At 43.1% G+C, this 20,807-nt stretch overlaps 1 protein-coding gene across 1 annotated transcript in view; it reads right to left on the bottom strand.

Annotated features, from left to right (window-relative positions):
- The window catches only part of CFAP70 (cilia and flagella associated protein 70), a 33,065-nt gene extending 14,632 nt beyond the window's left edge, over positions 1–18,433 (bottom strand). The window contains exons 1-14 of the mRNA XM_079953566.1: positions 18,326–18,433; positions 17,090–17,220; positions 16,110–16,292; positions 13,557–13,655; positions 12,809–12,888; positions 11,145–11,321; positions 9,417–9,599; positions 8,858–8,952; positions 7,517–7,616; positions 6,457–6,603; positions 5,666–5,809; positions 4,907–4,987; positions 1,350–1,441; positions 740–800 (exon numbers count right to left, since the gene is read on the bottom strand). Of these exons, the coding sequence (XP_079809692.1) occupies positions 740–800; positions 1,350–1,441; positions 4,907–4,987; positions 5,666–5,809; positions 6,457–6,603; positions 7,517–7,616; positions 8,858–8,952; positions 9,417–9,599; positions 11,145–11,321; positions 12,809–12,888; positions 13,557–13,655; positions 16,110–16,292; positions 17,090–17,220; positions 18,326–18,399 (1,647 nt within the window). The 5' untranslated portion in view covers positions 18,400–18,433. The remainder of the gene's footprint in view (positions 1–739; positions 801–1,349; positions 1,442–4,906; positions 4,988–5,665; positions 5,810–6,456; positions 6,604–7,516; positions 7,617–8,857; positions 8,953–9,416; positions 9,600–11,144; positions 11,322–12,808; positions 12,889–13,556; positions 13,656–16,109; positions 16,293–17,089; positions 17,221–18,325) is intronic.
- Between the last annotated feature and the right edge of the window lie 2,374 nt (positions 18,434–20,807).

The following is a 20,807-nucleotide window of genomic DNA, read 5'->3' as shown; positions in this document are numbered from 1 at the left end:
GGACCAAGGGGATCTCAGTTCAAATCCTCACTCAGCCATGAACTTCACTGAATGACCTTGGGCCTGTGTCTCAGTTTAACCTACCTCACAAGACTGCTGCAAAGATAAAACAGGAACCCTGTACATGGCTTTTATTCTTACTTTATTTGGCAAATGTGTGCAAGGTGAGTAGGATCCCTTCAGAATCACAGACCTCCAATCAGGAGACAGGTTAGCTTTCAGCCCAAAGACTCACCACATAAGGAAGTGGCATGTAGACTCTGATAGTGTACCACTTAACCAAATTCTCAGGGCTGTGTATGTGTCGTGATTCTATAGGGAAGCAAAATATCTGCTTAATGCAATAATGAGGATTTCCAGCAATTCTCTATTTCCTCCCCCTTCCCCCTTTTAAAGGCATGTTTATAGCTCTCATGGTAACACATAAATGCTTGGAAGTATGTGTAAGAAGACAATACCTGTTGAGCTTTCAGAAGCCCTAGGGTGGCTGAACAATATTTCTAGTGGTTGGGGGGTGGTGCAGCTTTTGTGTGCTGCTTAAGTCCCCATAACAAGGCAAACCAGAATAAATTGTGTCAAGTGGGGCAAAATAAATTACACACAGTAAGAGATAATATGCACATTTGTGCAAACTATTCGGTTTGCAGCACTAAGCTTTTCCTAGCACAGAATTTTCAATTCCCCACTCCCCCAGGCAGTGTACAGAAAGCTGGGTGAGTACATTTATTCTGCTCTATACCTTCTTAGCTCCTGCAGTCCTTCGAGGGAGTTGAGGGCGTGGAGGAATCATCTCCTTTACCCTGTATGTGCAAGACAAAATTCAGTGGGTTCCAAGTCTGCAATTCTATACACAAATGTTGACCCTAGACCCAGATACCAACACTTAAGTCTATGAGCCAGGAGTTCCGCAAGTCAGATCCCAGACTAAAACCCAGACCGAAAACTATGCATTAGGGTCATTTTGCCTTTAAATGCAAACAGAATCTAATTTCTCCCCCAGCCCTAATGATAGTGTGAATAGGACCTTTGTAAAAGCATGCAATTTGCTGGAGCTGTCCAAGGTCCTACAACTCTAGCATGACCTTTCTTGCTACCAACCAACTGACTGTGCCACCTTCAGATGTTTTCCACTCTAGCTCATGGTCAGAACAGGACACCATGGAAGATTAAAAATCTGTAGTAACTGGCCTGGCCTTGCCCATGGAGCAAATGGAAGGAATAACCCATCTCAGGAGAACCTCCTCCACTCCACTGAAGGAGAATTTACAGAGCACTTTAGGATACATGATAAATTTTATAGAAAGTGTTCCTTGAGATCCCTCCCTCCCCAGATCACTGCCCATGCGCACCGGTTGGCGAGCTCCTCTGGCAAACGCTTGGGCACCAAAGGTTTGTCCAACGCAAACTCTATCACAATATACGTCCCGCTTTCTATATATTGCTGAAAAGACAAAGCAGGTTGACACGTTCTCAGTCTTAAGATCTTAAGAGCATTTTCATAGATGAAGATTAAACAGTTTGCATCTCTCTCACACCATATACCGGCCAGTGCAAAAGAGGAAGTGGAGGGTGGGAATTCCTAATAGCAACAAGCATTCTGGCCACCATAGGCTTTACATTAACTGTGCCTTCACGTTGCATTCAACAGATGAATCTGCCAATGATTCTAATTTTGATCAACACCTGCTGTGCCCTTCCTGCTAGCTTTAGGCGAGTTAAAAAGGTAAAGGTACCCCTGCCCGTACGGGCCAGTCTTGACAGACTCTAGGGTTGTGAACTCATCTCACTCTATAGGCTGGGAGCCAGCGCTGTCCGCAGACACTTCCGGGTCATGTGGCCAGCGTGACAAGCTGCATCTGGCGAGCCAGCGCAGCACACGGAACGCCGTTTACCTTCCCGCTGGTAAGCGGTCCCTATTTATCTACTTGCCCCCGGGGGTGCTTTCGAACTGCTAGGTTGGCAGGCGCTAGGACCGAACAACGGGAGCGCACCCCGCCGCGGGGATTCGAACCGCTGACCATGCGATTGGCAAGTCCTAGGCGCTGAGGTTTTACCCACAGCACCACCCGCGTTCCTTAGGTGAGTTATCCACCTTTTAAGAAGAAAGTTTCAAGCATTGCATGAAAAGTGCTGATTTGTCACAAGGAAAAATGGTAAAACAGCTCCAGGGATGGCAGGCATGAGGGAGTGGGAATGTGACACTGCAGGCACTCGCTAACCAGCACAGTGTACAGGAAGCTTCTACTGTAAAATGGCCAAATCAGTTTTATATGGAGTTCATCCGCTGAGAGTAAACTGTACATGATAGGGTAAGTGTGCTTCTCTAGTGGTTCAATCACACCAATTAATGTCCATTTTGGAATACATCCAAAGTTTTGCTTGTGAAAATGCTTTGAACCACAAGATTCGTTTGATTCATTCCTGTCTCACCCACAGAAAGTCCAAAAAAGTACAGCAACCAGGAACTGGTCATCAATACCCCTCCCATTAGTGTCAATGGATTATTATTATTAGTGTGCTGCCCACGTTTCTCACGACTGCTGTTTTTTGCTAATCTATTTACTCATGTTTTTAACAGTATTGTAAGACATTTGGGAGACTTAAATCTAAATAAAATAATCTAAACAATGATAATAACTAAAAACCGACTGAATAGGGAAAATTAAAAAAGGAACATCTGCCTCGAAACACACCTTGAACCCTAATTGGCAAAAGTGGATGGGGCTTAGGAAGTGTTGGTATCTGCCAGAGATTTTCCCTTTGCACCACCTCATTGATTGCTCTGCCTGTCATTAATTGGAATCGTCTTGGGTTCCAATTTAAAAGCAGCAATAATGTTTGCCACTAAAAGCATATATCCCTACTAACAGACACTGAAGCACAATCCTTAATATTACCAAACAGTATAATGGAATTTTAATGGAATTGCTCTCAGAATAACATATATGCCATTATATTTAATTGCATCTTTCCAATAATTCTTTTTAGGGGCAATCAAATCTGCTAAATCTGCCTTATCTATGCTGCATCTTCAACATTTTGCTCAATTTATATGCCCCCATATAAATGGTTTTATTTAATATTCACACACAGGGAAGCAATTAGGACTAGAAGTCAAGATAGATGTTCCACTTTTCATCTGATAACTTTCATCTATATATCATTTCATTATTTTATATATAAGAAAGGAAATTACTATTTTATAATAAAGAAAGTTATGACAGACTGGCACCATTTCAGACTGTTGGATCCTCATTCTTTCACGTGTTTCAAATGAGGAAGAAATGAGAAAACTGATTGGTTGACAGATTGGTAGACTGATAAATAAAACTAAAGAATAATGTTTAAACAAGCAGGGGAGAGACTTTAAGAAACAAGGGAGGCAGAAAGAAATATGGTAGGGCAGCCCATATTTTCAGAAAATCCTTTCTGGTAGATGAAGGAACACATATTTCCATATCAGGATCTTGCTTGTTCCTTTTATTAAGAAATATTAGCTCCCTTGTTGTCTACACTATTGTATAAACTCCATCGACAAAGGATTTTGAGTGGCACATCATTAGCTTTCTGATTAACAATCAAGTTCTGCAAATTCAGGCCTTGTATGATGGGAAGCAAGCACGATACAACCAGCCAGTGTTCGAAACTCCCATTGTTCTTGGTGCATTTTGTGACAGGGAATTTCATTAGCCCAAGCAGTTTCTGAGCTCTAGGCGCGGTACTGTGCCTAAGATTTCAAACTAAAACTGCAGAGTGGAAGGAAAGGAGGACCTTTTTCTGCCTTCCCACTTCCAGCTACTCTCTGAAGACTGGAGAAGAGACCCTCTTAAGAATATTAGGGGTGTGGGCAGGGGAAGGACTAGGCCATGTGAAAAATGAACATAATATTTTAGCTGCAGTTCATTCATTTTCAGTTTTGTATTCTTGTTATAAAAAATGTGCACCTAGACATTCTTTTGTTGTGCCCATAACCTAGGTTTAAGGAGCTTTTTAGCTCCTGGCTTTCTTATCTCAGTTTCTAACACTGCAACCAGCATACAGCCCAAGATGGCATTAAAAGAAAACTACAGTGGTACCTCGGGTTACAAACACCTTGGGTTACAATCTTCAGGTTACAGACTCTGCTAACCCGGAAGTAGTACCTTGGGTTAAGAACTTTACCTCAGGATGAGAACAGAAATCGTGCGGTGGCGGCGTGGCGGCAGCAGCGGGAGGCCCCATTAGCTAAATTGGTACCTCAGGTTAAGAACGGTTTCAGGTTAAGAATGGACCTCCAGAACAAATTAAGTACGTAACCAGAGGTACCACTGTAATATACTATCTTACTAACCAAATATACAGAAATATACTCCACTCCTAAGTCTTCAATCCCACTTCATGTGGTTTGGTTCACATGTTAACACCAAACCATGGTGAGAGTGTTGAATGAATGAGGCCTGTACTTGTGCATTCCCCTGCCTCACTCCCCTCACATGCTTCACTTTAATGAGCTACTTCATAGAGATCATGATTTCCAAGTTACATCTCAACCAGCAAACCATGATTTGCCCAAACCTAGTACAAAGATCAATTTGTGGTTTATAATCTTCATTTGAATGGCCTGCCCAAACCATTGTTCAGGTGTCATGGCAAGTTACAGTTTCTATGAAAAACAAAGTAACTAATTAAAACAGAGCACACAAGAGAAAAGGGGAAGAAGTGTGAGCACAGGGTTTGTTCATGCAATGCCAAACTACAGCATGATATCACATGTCAGCAAACCCACTACATGTCACAGACACACACGTAATAAAGAGGCACTCCCTTATTAATCCATGGGTTTCACATGACACAGACCTGAGTCCCAGCTTTTAAAACACATTCGAGTCCACAATTTCCCGGTCATCCACTTAAGGAATATATTTACCTGTCCTTCAATGTTCTGGCATATAGATATTGCCGCTTCAATTGTGGTATCAGATGTGTCCCTTCTCACAATATTAGATGCCTTGTAAAAAACAACAATGATCAGATTTAGCACAGCTGCTATGTGGGAAGCTTCTATCCAATCAGCTTCTGCCTTTCTGTTCCCCAAGGCCAGAACTATGGTAGCCATGTGACCTAGAGCCTATCTGCAGTCCCACTTTCCATACTAAGGACCTCAAAGCATTTCCTTGAGGCATTGTAAGAAAACTAAATAGTGGATAGAGCTAGCCAGCTGTCTCAACTTCAGCGTTGCAGCTGCTGCCCACTGCCACTGGCTGAGCAGCCCACCACAAAGCACTCTGCTATGGGCCACCATAGCCCAAAGAAAACACTGCAGCTGTTACAGGCCTGGTGGTGCTTTGACTTGACCCTCAGGAACAGACATGGGGTGTTCTCCCCATTCATTATCCATGATTCCACAGTCATTTTGGGATGTGGCATTTACAGTGGTTATATAGGAGGCTTCCAGGTGGGAACTTTGGTTCTTCAGATGTTGCTGAACAACAGCTGCCATCGTACCTAGCCACTGAACATCCTTGCTGAAGCGGATGCAAAGTTCCGCTTCATCTGGAGGGCCAAAGATCCCCAGCTCTTGTTATGCAAAGCACAATCCCCTCATTTCTGTTTGCCCTCCTTGCCAAGTAATTTTTTGTTTTCAAACACATCAGGAATTTCACCAGGACTTTCTCTCCACATTCACCTTTCTCATTACGACTTCTTTAGCGGGCCTGTCTTCCTTTGTGGTCTTCCCAAGGATACCTTTGGTATGTGGGGTGAGCAGCCCTAATTTATTCAGGGCTGTCTGGTGGCCGATGTCACGGAAAAGACTGAAGAGACACTTCGTCTGAAACAAGAGAGAAGGAAAGGGGTCTACTGTCTGCATTTTGTTCAAGCGCCCCCCACCCCCCAATCTACCTGATCAGCTAATGCACACAACACTGGCAAGATACCTCTCCTCTCTTCTGCAGTCCCTGAGAGAGTTTGGCTACTGTTTGAAAATGTTCCCTTTTAAAAATAATGGGAAGGCTTAACATGTGGACATAGACAAGGAGCTTTCAAAAAACAAAAGGAAGACTGACAGTACTGAAGACTGACTTAGTGTCTTGGCAGAAGCTGGTCTCACACCATGGGTGAAGAACTCACTGCAATTCCTCTTTCAATATGACAGGCTTATAAACAGCCACTTCACCTGTTTGCCTATGGCATGTAGTAACTGCTCCCAGGCAACCAATTGGCTCTTGTCTTCCCCTTTTAGACCAGATATTCTAACATAGGTTAGATGTTTGCAACTCTGTAATCTTAGTGCCTTAAATATTTGAAATATTACATCTGTCTTCAGCGTGGTATTCCTAGCTCCATCAAGATATATCGTGGGATAGGCTAAAGCCTTTCCTCTTTTCTCCTGTTCAGGCATGCGAGACTCACCTCACTTGCTGAGACCCATGGCAAGAGCATCAAGTGAAAGGCAGGCCACTTAGTGCAGGTTCTTACCTTTTCAAACACCTCATTGTCAAGGTAAGGGTAGACCCGGAATGCACCCCGGATCCGCTTCACTCCAGGATAGAGCAAAGGCACTGCGTTGATGTAAGCCACACCATGAAAGGAAATCTGCTCTTCTTCTCCACCACCTCCTCCTCCCTGGAAATTGAAAAACAGAGATTTATAGATCACCTCAATCTATAGTCCTGAAAGCTCACAGCAAGCAGGCAAAGCAAAGAGGGAACAGAATCACAGCAACAAATCAGAAGAACACTTCAGCAAATTCCCAGAACTTTCCCCATCATTTGCTGACTCAGCTCCGAGCACTGAAAGTCATCCTGAAATATGCAAGCTTCACAGGGCTTGTGAAAGGTGCTCAGGTTTGGACTTCGGAGAGTCTGCAAGGAAGGGAGTTCATAACAGGAGGCAAGTGACCAAAATGATCTCGGAGATAATCATGGGGCAGATGGGTATAAGTGCTCTCAAATGTATGCTGGGTGAAAGCCCAAGCAAGTGGGACAAGGCCTTGCTTTCAAGAAAAGGTTTTAGGCAGCACTATGGCATGAAGACCTGGCAAAGAAAGGAACTTCCAGCTGAGCCTCCCTGAGACAAGGAACAAAAAGGCAATCAGCCTCTTGCATGGGTAATAAAGAAAAACCAACTGATCAGAGCTCATTTTTGTCTCAAGAACACATTCAGGCAAGTAACAACAAAAGAGATAGGGCAATGACTCGTAGCATCCCTGAGGGCTCTACCAGTATGATTAAACACTTTTAATTATACGAATGCTCTTCTTTTGCTTTGAAACCTTTTTATGTTTCTCTGAGTAATGCAAAATATAAAATAATAATAATGTATATACGTGATTCAGGTCTCTAGTACGCACACATTCTGCCTGCATTAATGCCAACCAAAGTCCACACTTGGTTCATGACTGACTCTCCTCTGGAAGAACTTCTTCATTAAGCTGCAGATTTTCCCCAGGCATAATACCTCTAGCAAATGAATCAAGGCAACATTTAAGCATCCACTTGTTCTCACCTTTCATGCTTAAGTATAACAGGTACTTTACCTTGTCTGCTTTTCCACCTTTTGTTTTGGTGGAAGTGACCACAGGCACTCTGGTCATCTCCACAGGCCAGTACCGACAATCTGCAATCCGCTTTCGAAAACTGTGGCATAGAGAAAGGCAGGCAGAAAACAATAATTATTCTAGACCAGTGTGATGTAATGGTTAGAGCGCTGGACCAGGATTTGGGAGACTGGGGTTCAAATTTCCACTTGTCCCTGAAGTCACCATCTGTCAGCCTAATCTACCTCACAAGGCTGTTGGGAGGAAAATATGGAATATAATGAAGATGAAACACCAATTAGTCTTTTGTATCAATGAACAAAATGGCCACCAATGGTATGAATACACCTGAAAATGTGGCTATACCATACATCTTTGCTCAGAAAATGTGTGTCAGCCAGCAGTCACAGCCAAGTAATGGAGTCCTGACTGACACTTCTGGTTTGGCTCTAAATTTTGTTGCCACTCTCACTGCTAATGCCAGGTGTAGAGAGTTTGCATCACAGAGAAGCAGACACAGAGCAATAGCTGCTTTCTGTTCAGTACCAGAAATTTAAGCAACATGTCACTTGCTCACTATTATGGTTATTCCTATTTGCTTTGCAGAATGCATGGGTTGTTTGCACCCCTGCAGTCACTGGCAGTCAGTACGGTTGCCTATTTATGACTAGGAATGGGGAAAACCCAGGTTTATATTCCCATAGCCCTTCCCAGAAGTTCAGTGGGTGACCTTGGGCTGGTCACTTTCACTCTCTGCCTAACCTACCCCACAAGGTTGTTATGAAGATAAAATGGGGTGAGGGGGCCATGCTTAATACCTTGAATTCCTTGAAGCAAAGGCAATATATAAATGTTACGATACTATTACTAATAATCTGATGTGCCACAGACACCACTGCAAACCAAGCCATAGATGCACACAGGTATGTAGGAAGCTGCCTATTACTGAGTAAAACCATTGGTCCTTCCAGTTCTGTTTTGTCTATGCTGACTGGCAGCAGGTTTCAGGCAGGAAGTCTCTCCCAGCCCTACTTGGAGATGCTCGGGTATTGAACCAGGGACCTTCTGCATGCAAAGAAGATGCTCTGCCACTGAGCTCTGGCCCTTCCCTTAACACTTACTTAGCACTGATATAGAGCTTTATCTCAGTAACTGTCACAATAACTTTTGTACAGGTCAAGGCCAGTCAGATCTTGGCCACCCAATAGTGTCTGAAGTTGTCTCCCACAAGATTGCCAGTTCTTTGCTATTAGCCACTATATTGCAGTAGGCCTCATCTAGTTCCTTTGGGCCATTCTATGTAAGTTATGAGCCCCTGGAGAAAGGCCTATGTTTTCTCACCAGATCACAGCAAGAGGATCTAAGTAGCAGCGCCTTTCCAAGTCCCACATAATCCGTTTTTTAACAGTTTCTGCCTGGATCCTGAGATCTCTATCCTAAAAAGAAAGCAAGAAAAGAACCATTTAGAAGCTCTAGAAATCATCGTGTAAAGAAAATGATAAATTCTGCAGCAGGAAACCCTCATTTCAGTCACTATATAAATTAGTGCTTATTTTCAATGGTGGCACTAGAAACAAATTTGGGGGGATGGGACAGAATGGGCAAAGTACATTCTAGTGTGGAAGTTGATGAGTGGAAGCAAACATATCTTGGAAGATGCTTCCCTCCGGACACCATCCTTCTGACGCTTCCTACGCTTGTTTTGCACATTAGACTTAGAAGTGTAAGTCATCGCATTCATTTCTGGCTATTATACTCTCTGTTGGCTCTCCAGTAGGAAAAGACAAGGTTTCAGGAAAAACTAGGCACTGGCCTGACTTATCCAGCAATTATCACATTTTTATGATTCTAAATAGCTACTCTGGTTATATTCTGTCCCAGCTCTTTCTTTCAAAGTCACCTCCTGTGTGTTCAGCTCTCCATCCTCCTCCTCGTAAGCACCACCAACGATAAAGGAGTCTGGGATATTCTGCCCCCCTGGTGCTAAGATGTTGGTGACCGGCCACTTTTTGGGCCGGGGTAGTGGTTCTTTCTCACCACCAAACTTCAGTACTCCATTCTTGAACAGGAAGGGGCATTCTTTCTGGAATGATCACAAAGGATAAAGGATTCAAGTAATCAGCAAAGTAACACACACACACATATACAGTGTAGTATAGAGTGGCGTGGATACAAATGGGGTACAGACACACCCTAATAAACACCCCAATATAGTTACAAAAGGGAGGCCTAAGAATGATTTATATAGGTCTTTTAATTTGCAAAGTGCCTTTTAAGTTTCCACTGTGGCATCCCCAAAATGGCTCGTATGAGACAGGCCACTGTTTTCCAAATTTTACAAGGGAGGTGGAAAAACAGTGAACAGTGGCTCAGCGTGTTTCTAACACAAAACCCCAATTTGGCATCACATGAGCAAACCTCAGGCTGACATTCTTCCTCCTCCCTGATCCTTCATCCCTCACAAGCTACAATTTCCCCTCTGAGTTCCTGCTTCACAGTATACCACAGTCTACCACCACATCCATACTGACAAACTATGACTTGCACTTGCCCTCCAAATCCAAAGAGGGGACCACCATTAAACCTGAGGCTTGTTCAAGGAATGAGCCAGTGACTTGCTGAAGGCCACACAACAATTCCAGGGGCAGAGGCAGGGGATGGTTTGCCACCTCCACATCTATCATGTGGTGCATGGATCTGAATTCACAGGGCTGGCCCTACCATTAGGCAGGGTGAGGCAGCCATCTTAGGGAACAAACGCTGAGGGGTAGAGAGTGTACAGTACTATGTGTTAAGTGTACTGCACTCTGCATTAAGTGTACCATGCATATGGATGTAAGGAGACAGTGATTTCCATCCTATTCTCTGCTCCTGTCCTGTGTCCACCCAAATCTACATTCTTCATCTTGCTATCCACTATGCCCAAAACTATCATAATTAATTATAGAATCAATTATGTAACTAACTAATTAGAAGTCTAGTATCTTACAACTGGAGCAAGAAGGCTCTGGTTTTTACCTCAGTTAATTGATTTACTTCATTTATATGCCACCTTTTCACAGTAAGCTGTGCCCAAAGCAGTTTACAATGGACATCCATTTATTATCAAATACACAACATTGCAGGATTTAGATTGCAGAAAGAAAGGTTTATAAAACATTATATAAATACAAAGGAAGCAAAAAAATAAAATAAAGGATTTAGCAGACAGAGAATAAATTCAATTATTACAAAATAATTAATATAGACTCATGTACAAAGCAAAAAAAAAAGAAAGTTAACAGGCAATAAAATTCTAGTGATGGTGCGGGTCTTATTCTAAGAAACCTCGGAAGCCAGGCTTAAATACAGTTCAGAGGGGATTTGTCTTCTCACCAGATTAGAAGACTGACAGCTGGCTCTCCCATTGTTCCTGAAAGGAGACTAACAGCAGCAAAAGGGAACTGGGGGGGTGGGGGAGTGATGCTGAATTCTCTTCTCCAGCCTCCTGGAAGCTCCAGCTGCCACCAGAGGTCTTACTGGCTATTTCTAACTAGTCACCCCAATCACAGCACCCTGTGACTGCAGCAAGAGAAGCATGAGCAAGAGCACAGTAAAGACAAGAGTTCAGGATCTCAGCAGGACTCACCTCGCCAACAGCAGGCACTTGCAAGCCGATCATATAGTTTTGTGGGGGTCCAGTGGGCAGGAACGTTTCAGGGACTGAATAAACACCTTCCACGGTCACTCTAAGGAGATTGCCCTCGGACAGCTGCCATGGGGACAGCAGACTCTCCTGAACAGATACTGTTACGTTGATGACGCACTACAAAAACAAGATCAGGTTTGGGGTATGCTGGCACTATAAACTTGTATATTGCTTTTATGCAAGTTCAAATTGCCATGGTGTTCCTCAAGGGATCCCAGGGATTTTCAGAGTTCACCAGGAAGATGGAATGATGGTTGTATCAGTTATAGGTCAGTGGTGTCAATACAATCCTTAGAAAACAGCTGAGCAGAAAACAGTCACGTTGCTTCATTTTTAGATTAGTGAGATCCAGCTGGGCCAGGTCTCTCTGCTAAATCCAGTCATTAGGACATTTTCCCCCTACCCACTTCCACCTAGCCAGCAACTGAGGAAAATGAATGTGGAGAGAGATTGTTGGGTCTATTCCCTGACTCGGGAGAAGGAAGCTTAAGAGGTGGCTGGTGCCAAAGACAGTCATTGTGGGGCCCACCCATGATGAAGGTTCATGGATGAACCAGCCCATGCTTCCAAGGCAGGAGCTTCAGACAATCCAGTTGCCCAAGAGAATTCTGGGCAATAATCCAGCTAAGAAACAACACATTAGTTTGCTTTTCCCCTCCTGTCTCTAAGTTCCTTTTCCTTCTGTGTTATGTCTTTTAGACTGTGAGCTTGGGGGCAGGGACTATCTTATCAATAGGGATGGGTGAAATCTCTCAGTTCTCATTTTCCCAGTCTTCAGTTCAGTTCTCCACATCAGCTTGGAATTTAAAACAAATACAGGTCCTCATCAGCATTTTAGTGGAAAATATTTGTAATACATTTTTCTATGCAGTTTCCCCAAATATACACATTTTTGCAAAACCGTTTCCCATATAATGCATTCTTGTATGTTATTTTTAGCAATATATGCATTTGTATGTACACTTTACTGTAGTATATCATTATTGTACACATTACTTAGTTGGGCAATGCACTGCAGAATTCAGAAAAGTGTGAATTTGAAGGATGGCTATGTTTCAGTTTGCATATTGTTTCAGCAAGTGCAAATTAGGTAGATCCTGCTTTAAGTGTGAACTGAACCAAATTTCTCCCCATCCTTACTTGTCACTGACACTTTTGTAAGACAATCTGGGAGTAATTTTTAAAACATTTATGCTTTAAAGCTGGATAAAAATGCTTTGAATGATGCGCACTGCACACACACTAATAAGCAAATAAACCATGAGGAGGTGTTTATTTCAGGCACAAAAATGAAATAGGGGTTTGGGGGTGTGTGGATTTCCACATCTCACTAAACAACCCTTGGAGAGCAGCAGTTGGAACAGAGTATATTTTTCAGTCAACTGTCTTACGTTTAAAAAGAAAACCTTATGTTTATTATATATTAAGTTTAAGCTGGAAACATATAGCCAGGCAAAAAGGCAGGATAGAAACAATTTAAATAAAATAATGTGTGTTAGGATTGAAGTGCTATCCACCAATATTTCGAAGCCAGAGATATTGAAGTTATGTTGCTGCATACAGTTTCTTTAAAGAAATGCCTCTATTATTGTTTTTTTAAATACCTTGGCATCTGGCCGGAGGGTCTCCAGGGGAGAGCCTAGCACAGGAAATAGTGGAAGTGTTGCGCTAAATTCACAGAGTCCTGCAGAGAAAGAATTTTTGGAGGGGAATCACAAACGATGGTGTGGCCAAGCAGTGTTAAAAGGAAGTTTTTTGGGAAAGCACCAGGAAACGCAGCTGCTCTTGCCACGCTGCTCTGTAGGTTGGCAAGAATCTGGGATAGAGCAGGCAAATGAGCCAAAGTTAACAAACCAAGATGGGTTCATAGGTAATAACAAGCCAACGCTAGAACAAGTCATGGTTTGTAAGCTGCCAACAAACCATGGCTTGTGATCATGGGTTGTTGGGAACAAACAAAGCATAGTTAAGCTCTGGAACAGTCAGTATGGAGATGTGGAGCTGCCCTCCTGCCAACAGCCACTTACCTGTATGGGATATGCCAGTGTTTGGGCAATGGGAGGGTTGTGCATGTGCACCAGTAACAGCACCAGATTGGCTCCACCAGCCTGCCCACACAGCCGGACCTCAACCACCACCCCACCCCACACTGTCCAGACCCACCAACCCACATACTACACCAGCTGCTCTTGGTCAAGCTACAGGACTGAGTTTGCACAATCAAACAAGCCAAGTTTAAACTAAGCAAGCCATGGCTTAGTGTTAAGTGCGAACTAGACCACTGTATAACTTCCATAGTGTGAATGCCAAGGAAAGGGATAAAGCAAACCAAGGATGAATTCTATCACTAACCTTCTAGTAAAGGTAGAAGGTCCATCACAGCTTGACCAAGGGTCATGGTCTTCTCTTCCTTCTGCTTCTTCTCCTTTGGTAAAACTTCTGTCACAGTGACTGGGAATACCAAACATAAGATTTGATAACATTCCTTAAACATCTGTGATGCAGAAGCACCCAGAAGTATTGAAGTGGGATGCTTGCTCTTTTAAAAATGGCTGCTACCCTAAGGTTGCCAGATGACCCTGTTTCCCGGGGACAGTCCCTGCTTTTACAAATCAGTCCCCATACAAAATCCATTGAAGTTGAAGTGTCCCCAGATTCATTGAAAAAAATCTGGTAACCTTATGCTACCCCCTACCATCATCTCACTGAATAACTTCTCAAGAATCATTGGGCTTCTCAGAAATCCTAGGGACACTCAGGAAACTACTGCCCCTGATCATTTGAAGAGCCCTAGTTTAACTCTCTCTGGCATGCCTTTCCAGGGTCCAGGGGTTCCCTAAGCCAGGCACAAAAATAAAAAACCATCCTGTAATTTGGCCAATGAAAAATCACATATCTAAGTAGCTCAGCTCTGCATCTCCCACTTAGCTGTCCAAACAGGGATCCTGTCCATAATTTCAAAAGGATCACATTTTGGAGAAATCATTCAGACCAATATCAAGAAAATGAGCAGGCATGTGTTACATTACGATACCCTGACCATGTTGAAGGGATAGATCACTGAAGGAGGTGCTGTCTGTTTTTACAATATGTATTTAATCTCAACTATAGTTAACTAAAACAAGCCAGCTTCGTAATTCATGTTTTCAAGCATTGCTGAGACAAGCCATGACTTGGTGCAAACATGTGGGATCCTGGACAGAAGATCCCAGCCACTCTGCTCTTCCCTAAATGTATATTGGTGCTTCACTGCAGTAAGTCACAGTTTGACTTACCAAATTGTCTGCACCTGGGCTCATGGTTTAGCTCTCTCTCTATAAACCATGAGCTATAACCAAGGTTGGTTTAATGAAACTTAAAAAATACAGAAATAGTGTGACATGGGAGCTACAAAACAAAGTTCAAAATTCATTTCACTCACAAACTCACTAGATAGTATTTGGCAAGCCCTACTTCTCACATTGCTATCAGTGCTACTTTTCTAGAAAAAGAGGTGCCAGAACTCACCACGAGTGTCTCCTTTGTTCTCTTAGAATGGCAATGGCACCCACCTGAGAGGTGGCAGAACTGAGTTCCAGCAAGTTCTGGCTGCAAAAGAGCTCTGGTTGCTATAAAAATTCTAAGAACATAAAAAGAGCTTGCTGATCAGGCCAGTGGCCCATCTAGTCCAGCACTCTGTTCTCACAGTGGCAAACCAGATTATTAAGATTAAGGAATAAAAGTTCCTTAATCTAACAGAACTTGATAAATCTAAGAATTTATCAAGAATTTATAACTTGCTGTTGAAGTGGAATACAATAGATGAGACAGTGAAGTCAGCTATGGTTAAATGGGCACAGGACATAGGTCATGACATTATGTTTGCTGACTGGGAGCAGTTATGGACCACAGGTATTAAATTCACGGCATGTAATGCCTTACGAGAAAACATTATGAAAATGATTTACAGGTGGTACATGACCCCAGTCAAGCTTGCGAAGATTTATCATTTGCCCAATAACAAATGTTGGAAATGTAAAGAGACTGAAGGTACCTTTTTCCACCTTTGGTGGACCTGCCCAAAGATTAAGGCCTTCTGGGAAATGATTTATAATGAAATTAAGAAAGTGCTTAAGTGCACCTTTAACAAGAAACCAGAGGCATTTCTCTTGGGTATGGTCGGCCAGCTGGTGCCGAAGAAGGATAAGAATTTCTTTTTGTACGCTACTACGGCAGCAAGGATTCTCCTAGCAAAGTATTGGAAGACACAAGAGCTACCCACGCTGGAGGAATGGCAGGCGAAAGTGATCGATTTTATGGGACTGGCAGAAATGACCGGCAGAATCCGCGACCAAGAGAAAGAGACTGTGGAAGAAGATTGGAAGAAGTTTAAAATATATCTTAAGAGTTACTATAAAATTGAGGAGTGCTAAAATGCTGAGGGAGAGGAAGACGCAGAATTGCAGCGGTAAATTGTGTTAAGTTCAGGGTGAAATTGAAAAGGAGAATGAATTTATATTTAATTGGCTAAGAAGGGTTGCTGAACAATTGTTTAAAATAAAGGATGCAAAAAGGGGAAGGTATGGGGAAGTCCGGGAAAAGAGGCTTATGGAAATGAGGTAAAGAAAGAATGACTTTTTATGTTTGTCTTTATGTTGTTTTTGTGTTTGTTAAAAATCTGGAAATTAATAAAAAATTTATTAAAAATAAAAATAAAAAATAAAAAAAACAAAAGTGCTTTGAGGGTAGTTATCGCAGGCCTGTTCTAGTGGATGAAATATGCACAGGATACAATGTTTCCCTTGAAATAATCAAAGAACAAAACCAATCTCTTCTCTCCCAATTTCTAAATGACTAAGTGACTGTCAATTCAGAAGCATCTGTTTAAAATGGGGAAACAAGGAAGGGAGGAACACTCTTACTCACATAGCAAAGGTTTGTGTGCAATGTCATCCAGGCTGTGTGGCCCTTCAGGCTGGCAGTCAAAGGTGGTAGTGAAATTATATTTCGCACTTCCTTCTGCTGAACTTTCCACTTTTGCAGAGTCACCAAGGACGATGCCATTGTATTCGGTACGCACAAAGGTAACTGGCCCATCTCCTTTGACACCTTTCTATCAAACAGGGAGATGGTGTCACTCAGTCTTTTTTGTATGGGACAGATTCAAGTATCACACCACCTGAACAAGATCACACCTTCTTCTCCACATGCCTGTATGCCTGTCTCCATCCATTTAAGCAAGTAAGAGGAATTATCTCACTTTAAGGACACATCCCAGCCAGGCAAAAACACTCAAGGAGGGTTGGAGAAGTCCAGGGAAGGAGGGTATGGACACCCCCCCCCAAAGGGTCTGGGGGACCACCACCCCTGTTCTAGATCAAACCTAACTTGAAAGATGGACCAAATTTGAGATTCAAAAACATCAGAGAGAAATATAAGCATGTTTATTTCTTTGCCACCCTAATCTGAGGGGTCTTGTCTTTTGAACATGACTTGTTTTATTTTTCATTTCTGTGCAGCACCTAATAATGACAGAGAGTGGAAGAGAGCACCTACACTTTGGAACTCCCTGCCAATTGACATATTCACTCTTTTTGGCACTTGCTAAAAACATTTTTGTTTAGGCAAGCCAATCTAAACATGCAGAATGCTGATATGTGCTTTAATCTGATTTGGACCTTATCAGTGATTTTAATTTTTTTGAAAAAAATGTTTTAAATTGTTGTTTTTAAATGTTTTTTTACTGATAATTTTATTATTTCATTCTTTATTTAAACTGTCTTGATGTTTTCTTTTGTTTTACAATCAAATTGTATATAAATATTGTGAAATAAATGTGGTGGTACTATACAAAATAAAATACCGAACTCAAGATAAATAAAAATTGTCTCAAAAGGAAAATTTACCAAGTCGTGTCCATCCAGCACTGTGATGTTCACTAGTTTGGCAAATCTTTCCGGCACCTCGGGATGCAAAAAGGAAGGTGAGACAGCCATTAGAAGGAAGAATCTGCTGGTGAATAGAGGTGTCTATGCAGCTAAATAAAAGAAAAGAAAAAGGAACATGAATTATCATTTATTTATATCTTGCCTTTCCTCCAAGGGGCTCAAGCTGATATACTTAGGTTTCTACCCAATTTTACCATTCCAACAACAACAACCTTGCAAGGTAGGCTAGGATATGTGTTATGTGTTATGTGATGGCCAGAGTGTCAGAACAGGACCAGGAAGATCCCAGTTCAAATCCCCACTCAGCTTTGAAACTCACAGAGTGACTTTGGGCCACTCGACGTTTTTTGAATGTCACCTATCTTGCAGTGTTGTTCTGAAGCTAAAGAGGAGGGATGTACCATTGGAGAAAAGGCAGGGATAGAAAACTAATAAAATAAAATATACAGCAAAAAAAATGCAGTAATATAGCACAATATAACCCTGCAACTGATTGCTGTGATAAGTCTCCAACATTCTCAGATCACTTCCTTTTGGAAAGTCAACAATGTGATCCAATGGCCATCTCAGTAAGTTACTTCCAAGTAACAGTATTGCAGCCCTAATTTGTACTTATTATAGTGTTGTATCCCACCCCCCACCCCACCCGTACTTATGAGATTTTCTGTCTTAGGTGCCAAAATAACTTGCCTGGCCTTGAGTACTAAGCACTTGAACTTGAGTGATAAATACATCATTTGCTGCTCTGCCTCAGGCAGCAATATGTCAATTACTGCTGCAGGGCTTGTGTGTGCAAAAAGGGATGTTAAATAACACAAATAAACATTAAACCGACTTCTTTTTTAAAAAAACCATACAAACACCCCCTTTTAAGAGAAGGCGGTCGAGGGGGTTGTGATGCAAACCATTGCAAGTATTCTCGGATGAAACAGCTTATCTTGACCCTGTATCCAACTAACGTCTACTCAGAGCAGACCCTCTGAAATCTATGGGCCTGAGCCAGCCATTAAGTTGATTAAGGTCTACTCTAAGCAGGACTCACGCTGGATGGATACAACCCTGGGAAGCTGAAGTTCACTGGAAAATTTTCGACTCTTGGGAATCAAAGCAAAGGAACACACCTTCACGCCCTGCACTGGATGGAAATGGGTGCGAGCGCTGAACCGGGGGCAGCGGGGAATGAGAGGCGCTCACCTGTCCTCCCGCCCGCAGGTAACAGAAGAGCGCAGAGACCCAGCGACGGTTGCAGGAGCATCTTCCGTTGCCATAGCGATGCGGGGGCGCCTCGGGCGCTTCTCCGTTCCTTCGCCCGGGGAAGCCTCGCGAGACCTTCCGGCTGCCATGTTTGTTGTGGGCAAGCGAAGGTTCTCACTGGGTTTCGCAGTTTCGCAGCCGCCTCCTGCCTAGTAATAAGCCTGCCCGGGCACGCGTTTGTTGTACCAGCGGTGTCTTCACCACAAGAGTTGCATTTACTGGGCGCAGCAGAAGCCCACAGACCCCTAGATTTGAAGGGAGTTAGCAAGTGTTGTTTTTTTTTGCAAGCTGTAATGGTTGCTAAGAGACTTATACTTGGAGCCTGGAAAAAGAAATACCCACAATGGTCTGAAGACCTTAATGCCCTTGCTACATTGGAACACCCTTTTTCAGCCCCCCCCCCCCCAAAGTTTGGATACCTATTTGGAGGGCATCGGTGGTTATTGTCAATGTGAGCTGACAGTTTTTCTGGGTTTTTACACACACACACACGGTTCCTTCGCTTTTTTCTTTTCTCAACACCTGCTTTCTTTAATAAATTTGCGAATAATAAGAAGTGGAGGGAATTATAACCATCAGATGAGGCGCAATAAAACGAAGTGCATGTTCCACTATGCAGAACTGGCTAAACTGATATACAAACTGCGAGATAAGGACAACTGTGACTTCAAAGAAGAATGGGAACTCTTTACAAATTACCTAAAAAGACAACAAAATGAACTGGACTTCTTGGTAGGACATATACAAATCTATTGATGGTTAATATAGTAGATAGATAATATAAGGATTTATTCAATTTTACAGTATGCAAAGAACAATATGTGTTGAGAAATCAGAGAGATGTGCCAAGGGAAGTCTTGGGGTGGAGGGGCGAGGGTTTATTGGGGAGGTGGAGGAAATAATGAAGATGATATTTTATGTTGAAATTGTTAATAAAAATTTTATTAAGAAAAGGGGAAAAAAACCATGTTCCTTGCTGTAATGGGGTATGGGGTTGCTTGTGCGTAAAGCGCAAACTGCTCCAGGCTGAGTAGTTTGGACAAAACTTTCCCCCCCAGGCTGGACAGTCAGTACACCATGACTGTCTCAATCACTGGAAGAATCCATCAGTGGGTGTTTCCTGAATTTCTTCCAACATAAGAGTTCTTTCACACCCAATCGTCGTCTCCCTTCTCTGCGCGAAAGCTGTCTGCGCAGAGTGGGCATCCCCAGAGGAGGTCCTGTGCTCTCCCCACTGGTTCCACTGGAAGAGTCCTGGAGCCTTCTCTCCGCAGCTCCCTCGCACTCCCCTTTCTCCCTGGTGTCACCTCTATCTCCTTCCCCAGCGGAAGCGTCCTCTCTCCCTTTGCTGGTTCCCTCTCCAGCATCATCATTAGGGAGCCTCAGCGCCACCCTTGGCTCCGATGGCAGTTCCCTGACACTTATCATTTCATATGTTCCCTGACACTTATCATTTCATATGCATATAACTTTCTGTTATTGGAAAGTCTCTGAGGCCCAAATGAGTACTTTCTTGCAACCAATAATGTTGGACACACTTGTGTTCCCCCACCTACCCCAGCTAAATCGCTGGGTGATCTACCCCCCCCCCAAAAAAAAAACCCCTCATACCAAACCTCTTGTTGACAGCTGTTTTAAAATAACTCTTCTATATTAATATTTGGTGGGTGAAAGTCAGAAGTTCACATTGGCCATTTGCCGCTGTTTTACTACAAGGTGCCACTGATGGCACTACCAATGTTAAATTTTCAACCGAGCCAAGAGACAGCAGTGGAAGAAACAGCAGAAGCATGTCCCTCACATGGTGGTGCAAATTGCTTACAAAGAAAGAAGCTATGGCTTCTCAGAGGGATCCAGATGGCCACTGTGAGAACAAGGTGCTGGTCTATATGGGCCTTTGGCCTGATCCAGCAAAATTATTATTGTGTTCTTAAATGCTATCTGCTGAAGTTGTTGTTGTTTAGTCGTTTAGTCATGTCTGACTCTTTGTGACCCCATGGACCAGAGCACGCCAGGCACTCCTGTCTTCCACTGCCCAGTGGCGTAGCGTGGGTTGTCAGCACCCGGGGCAAGGCAAGTAATTTGCGCCCCCTAACCTGTGGATTTGCGCCCCTTAACCCTAACCCCCAGATGTTGCGCCCGGTGCGGCTGGCCCCCCTGCACCACCCACGCTATGCCACTGCCACTGCCTCCCGCAGTTTGGTCAAACTCATGCTGGTAGCTTCGAGAACACTATCCAGCCATCTCGTCCTCTGTCATCCCCTTCTCCATCTTTCTCAACATCAGGGTCTTTTCCAGGGAGTCTTCTCTTCTCATGAGGTGGCCAAAGTATTGGAGCCTCAGCTTCAGGATCTGTCCTTCCAGTGAGCACTCAGGGCTGATTTCCTTCAGAATGGATAGTTTGGATCTTCTTGCAGTCCAT

The sequence above is a fragment of the Podarcis cretensis genome (genome assembly GCF_951804945.1).
Source record: "Podarcis cretensis genome assembly, chromosome: 14".
Classification (NCBI taxonomy): domain Eukaryota; kingdom Metazoa; phylum Chordata; class Lepidosauria; order Squamata; family Lacertidae; genus Podarcis; species Podarcis cretensis.
This window is presented reverse-complemented; position numbering and strand designations above follow the sequence as displayed.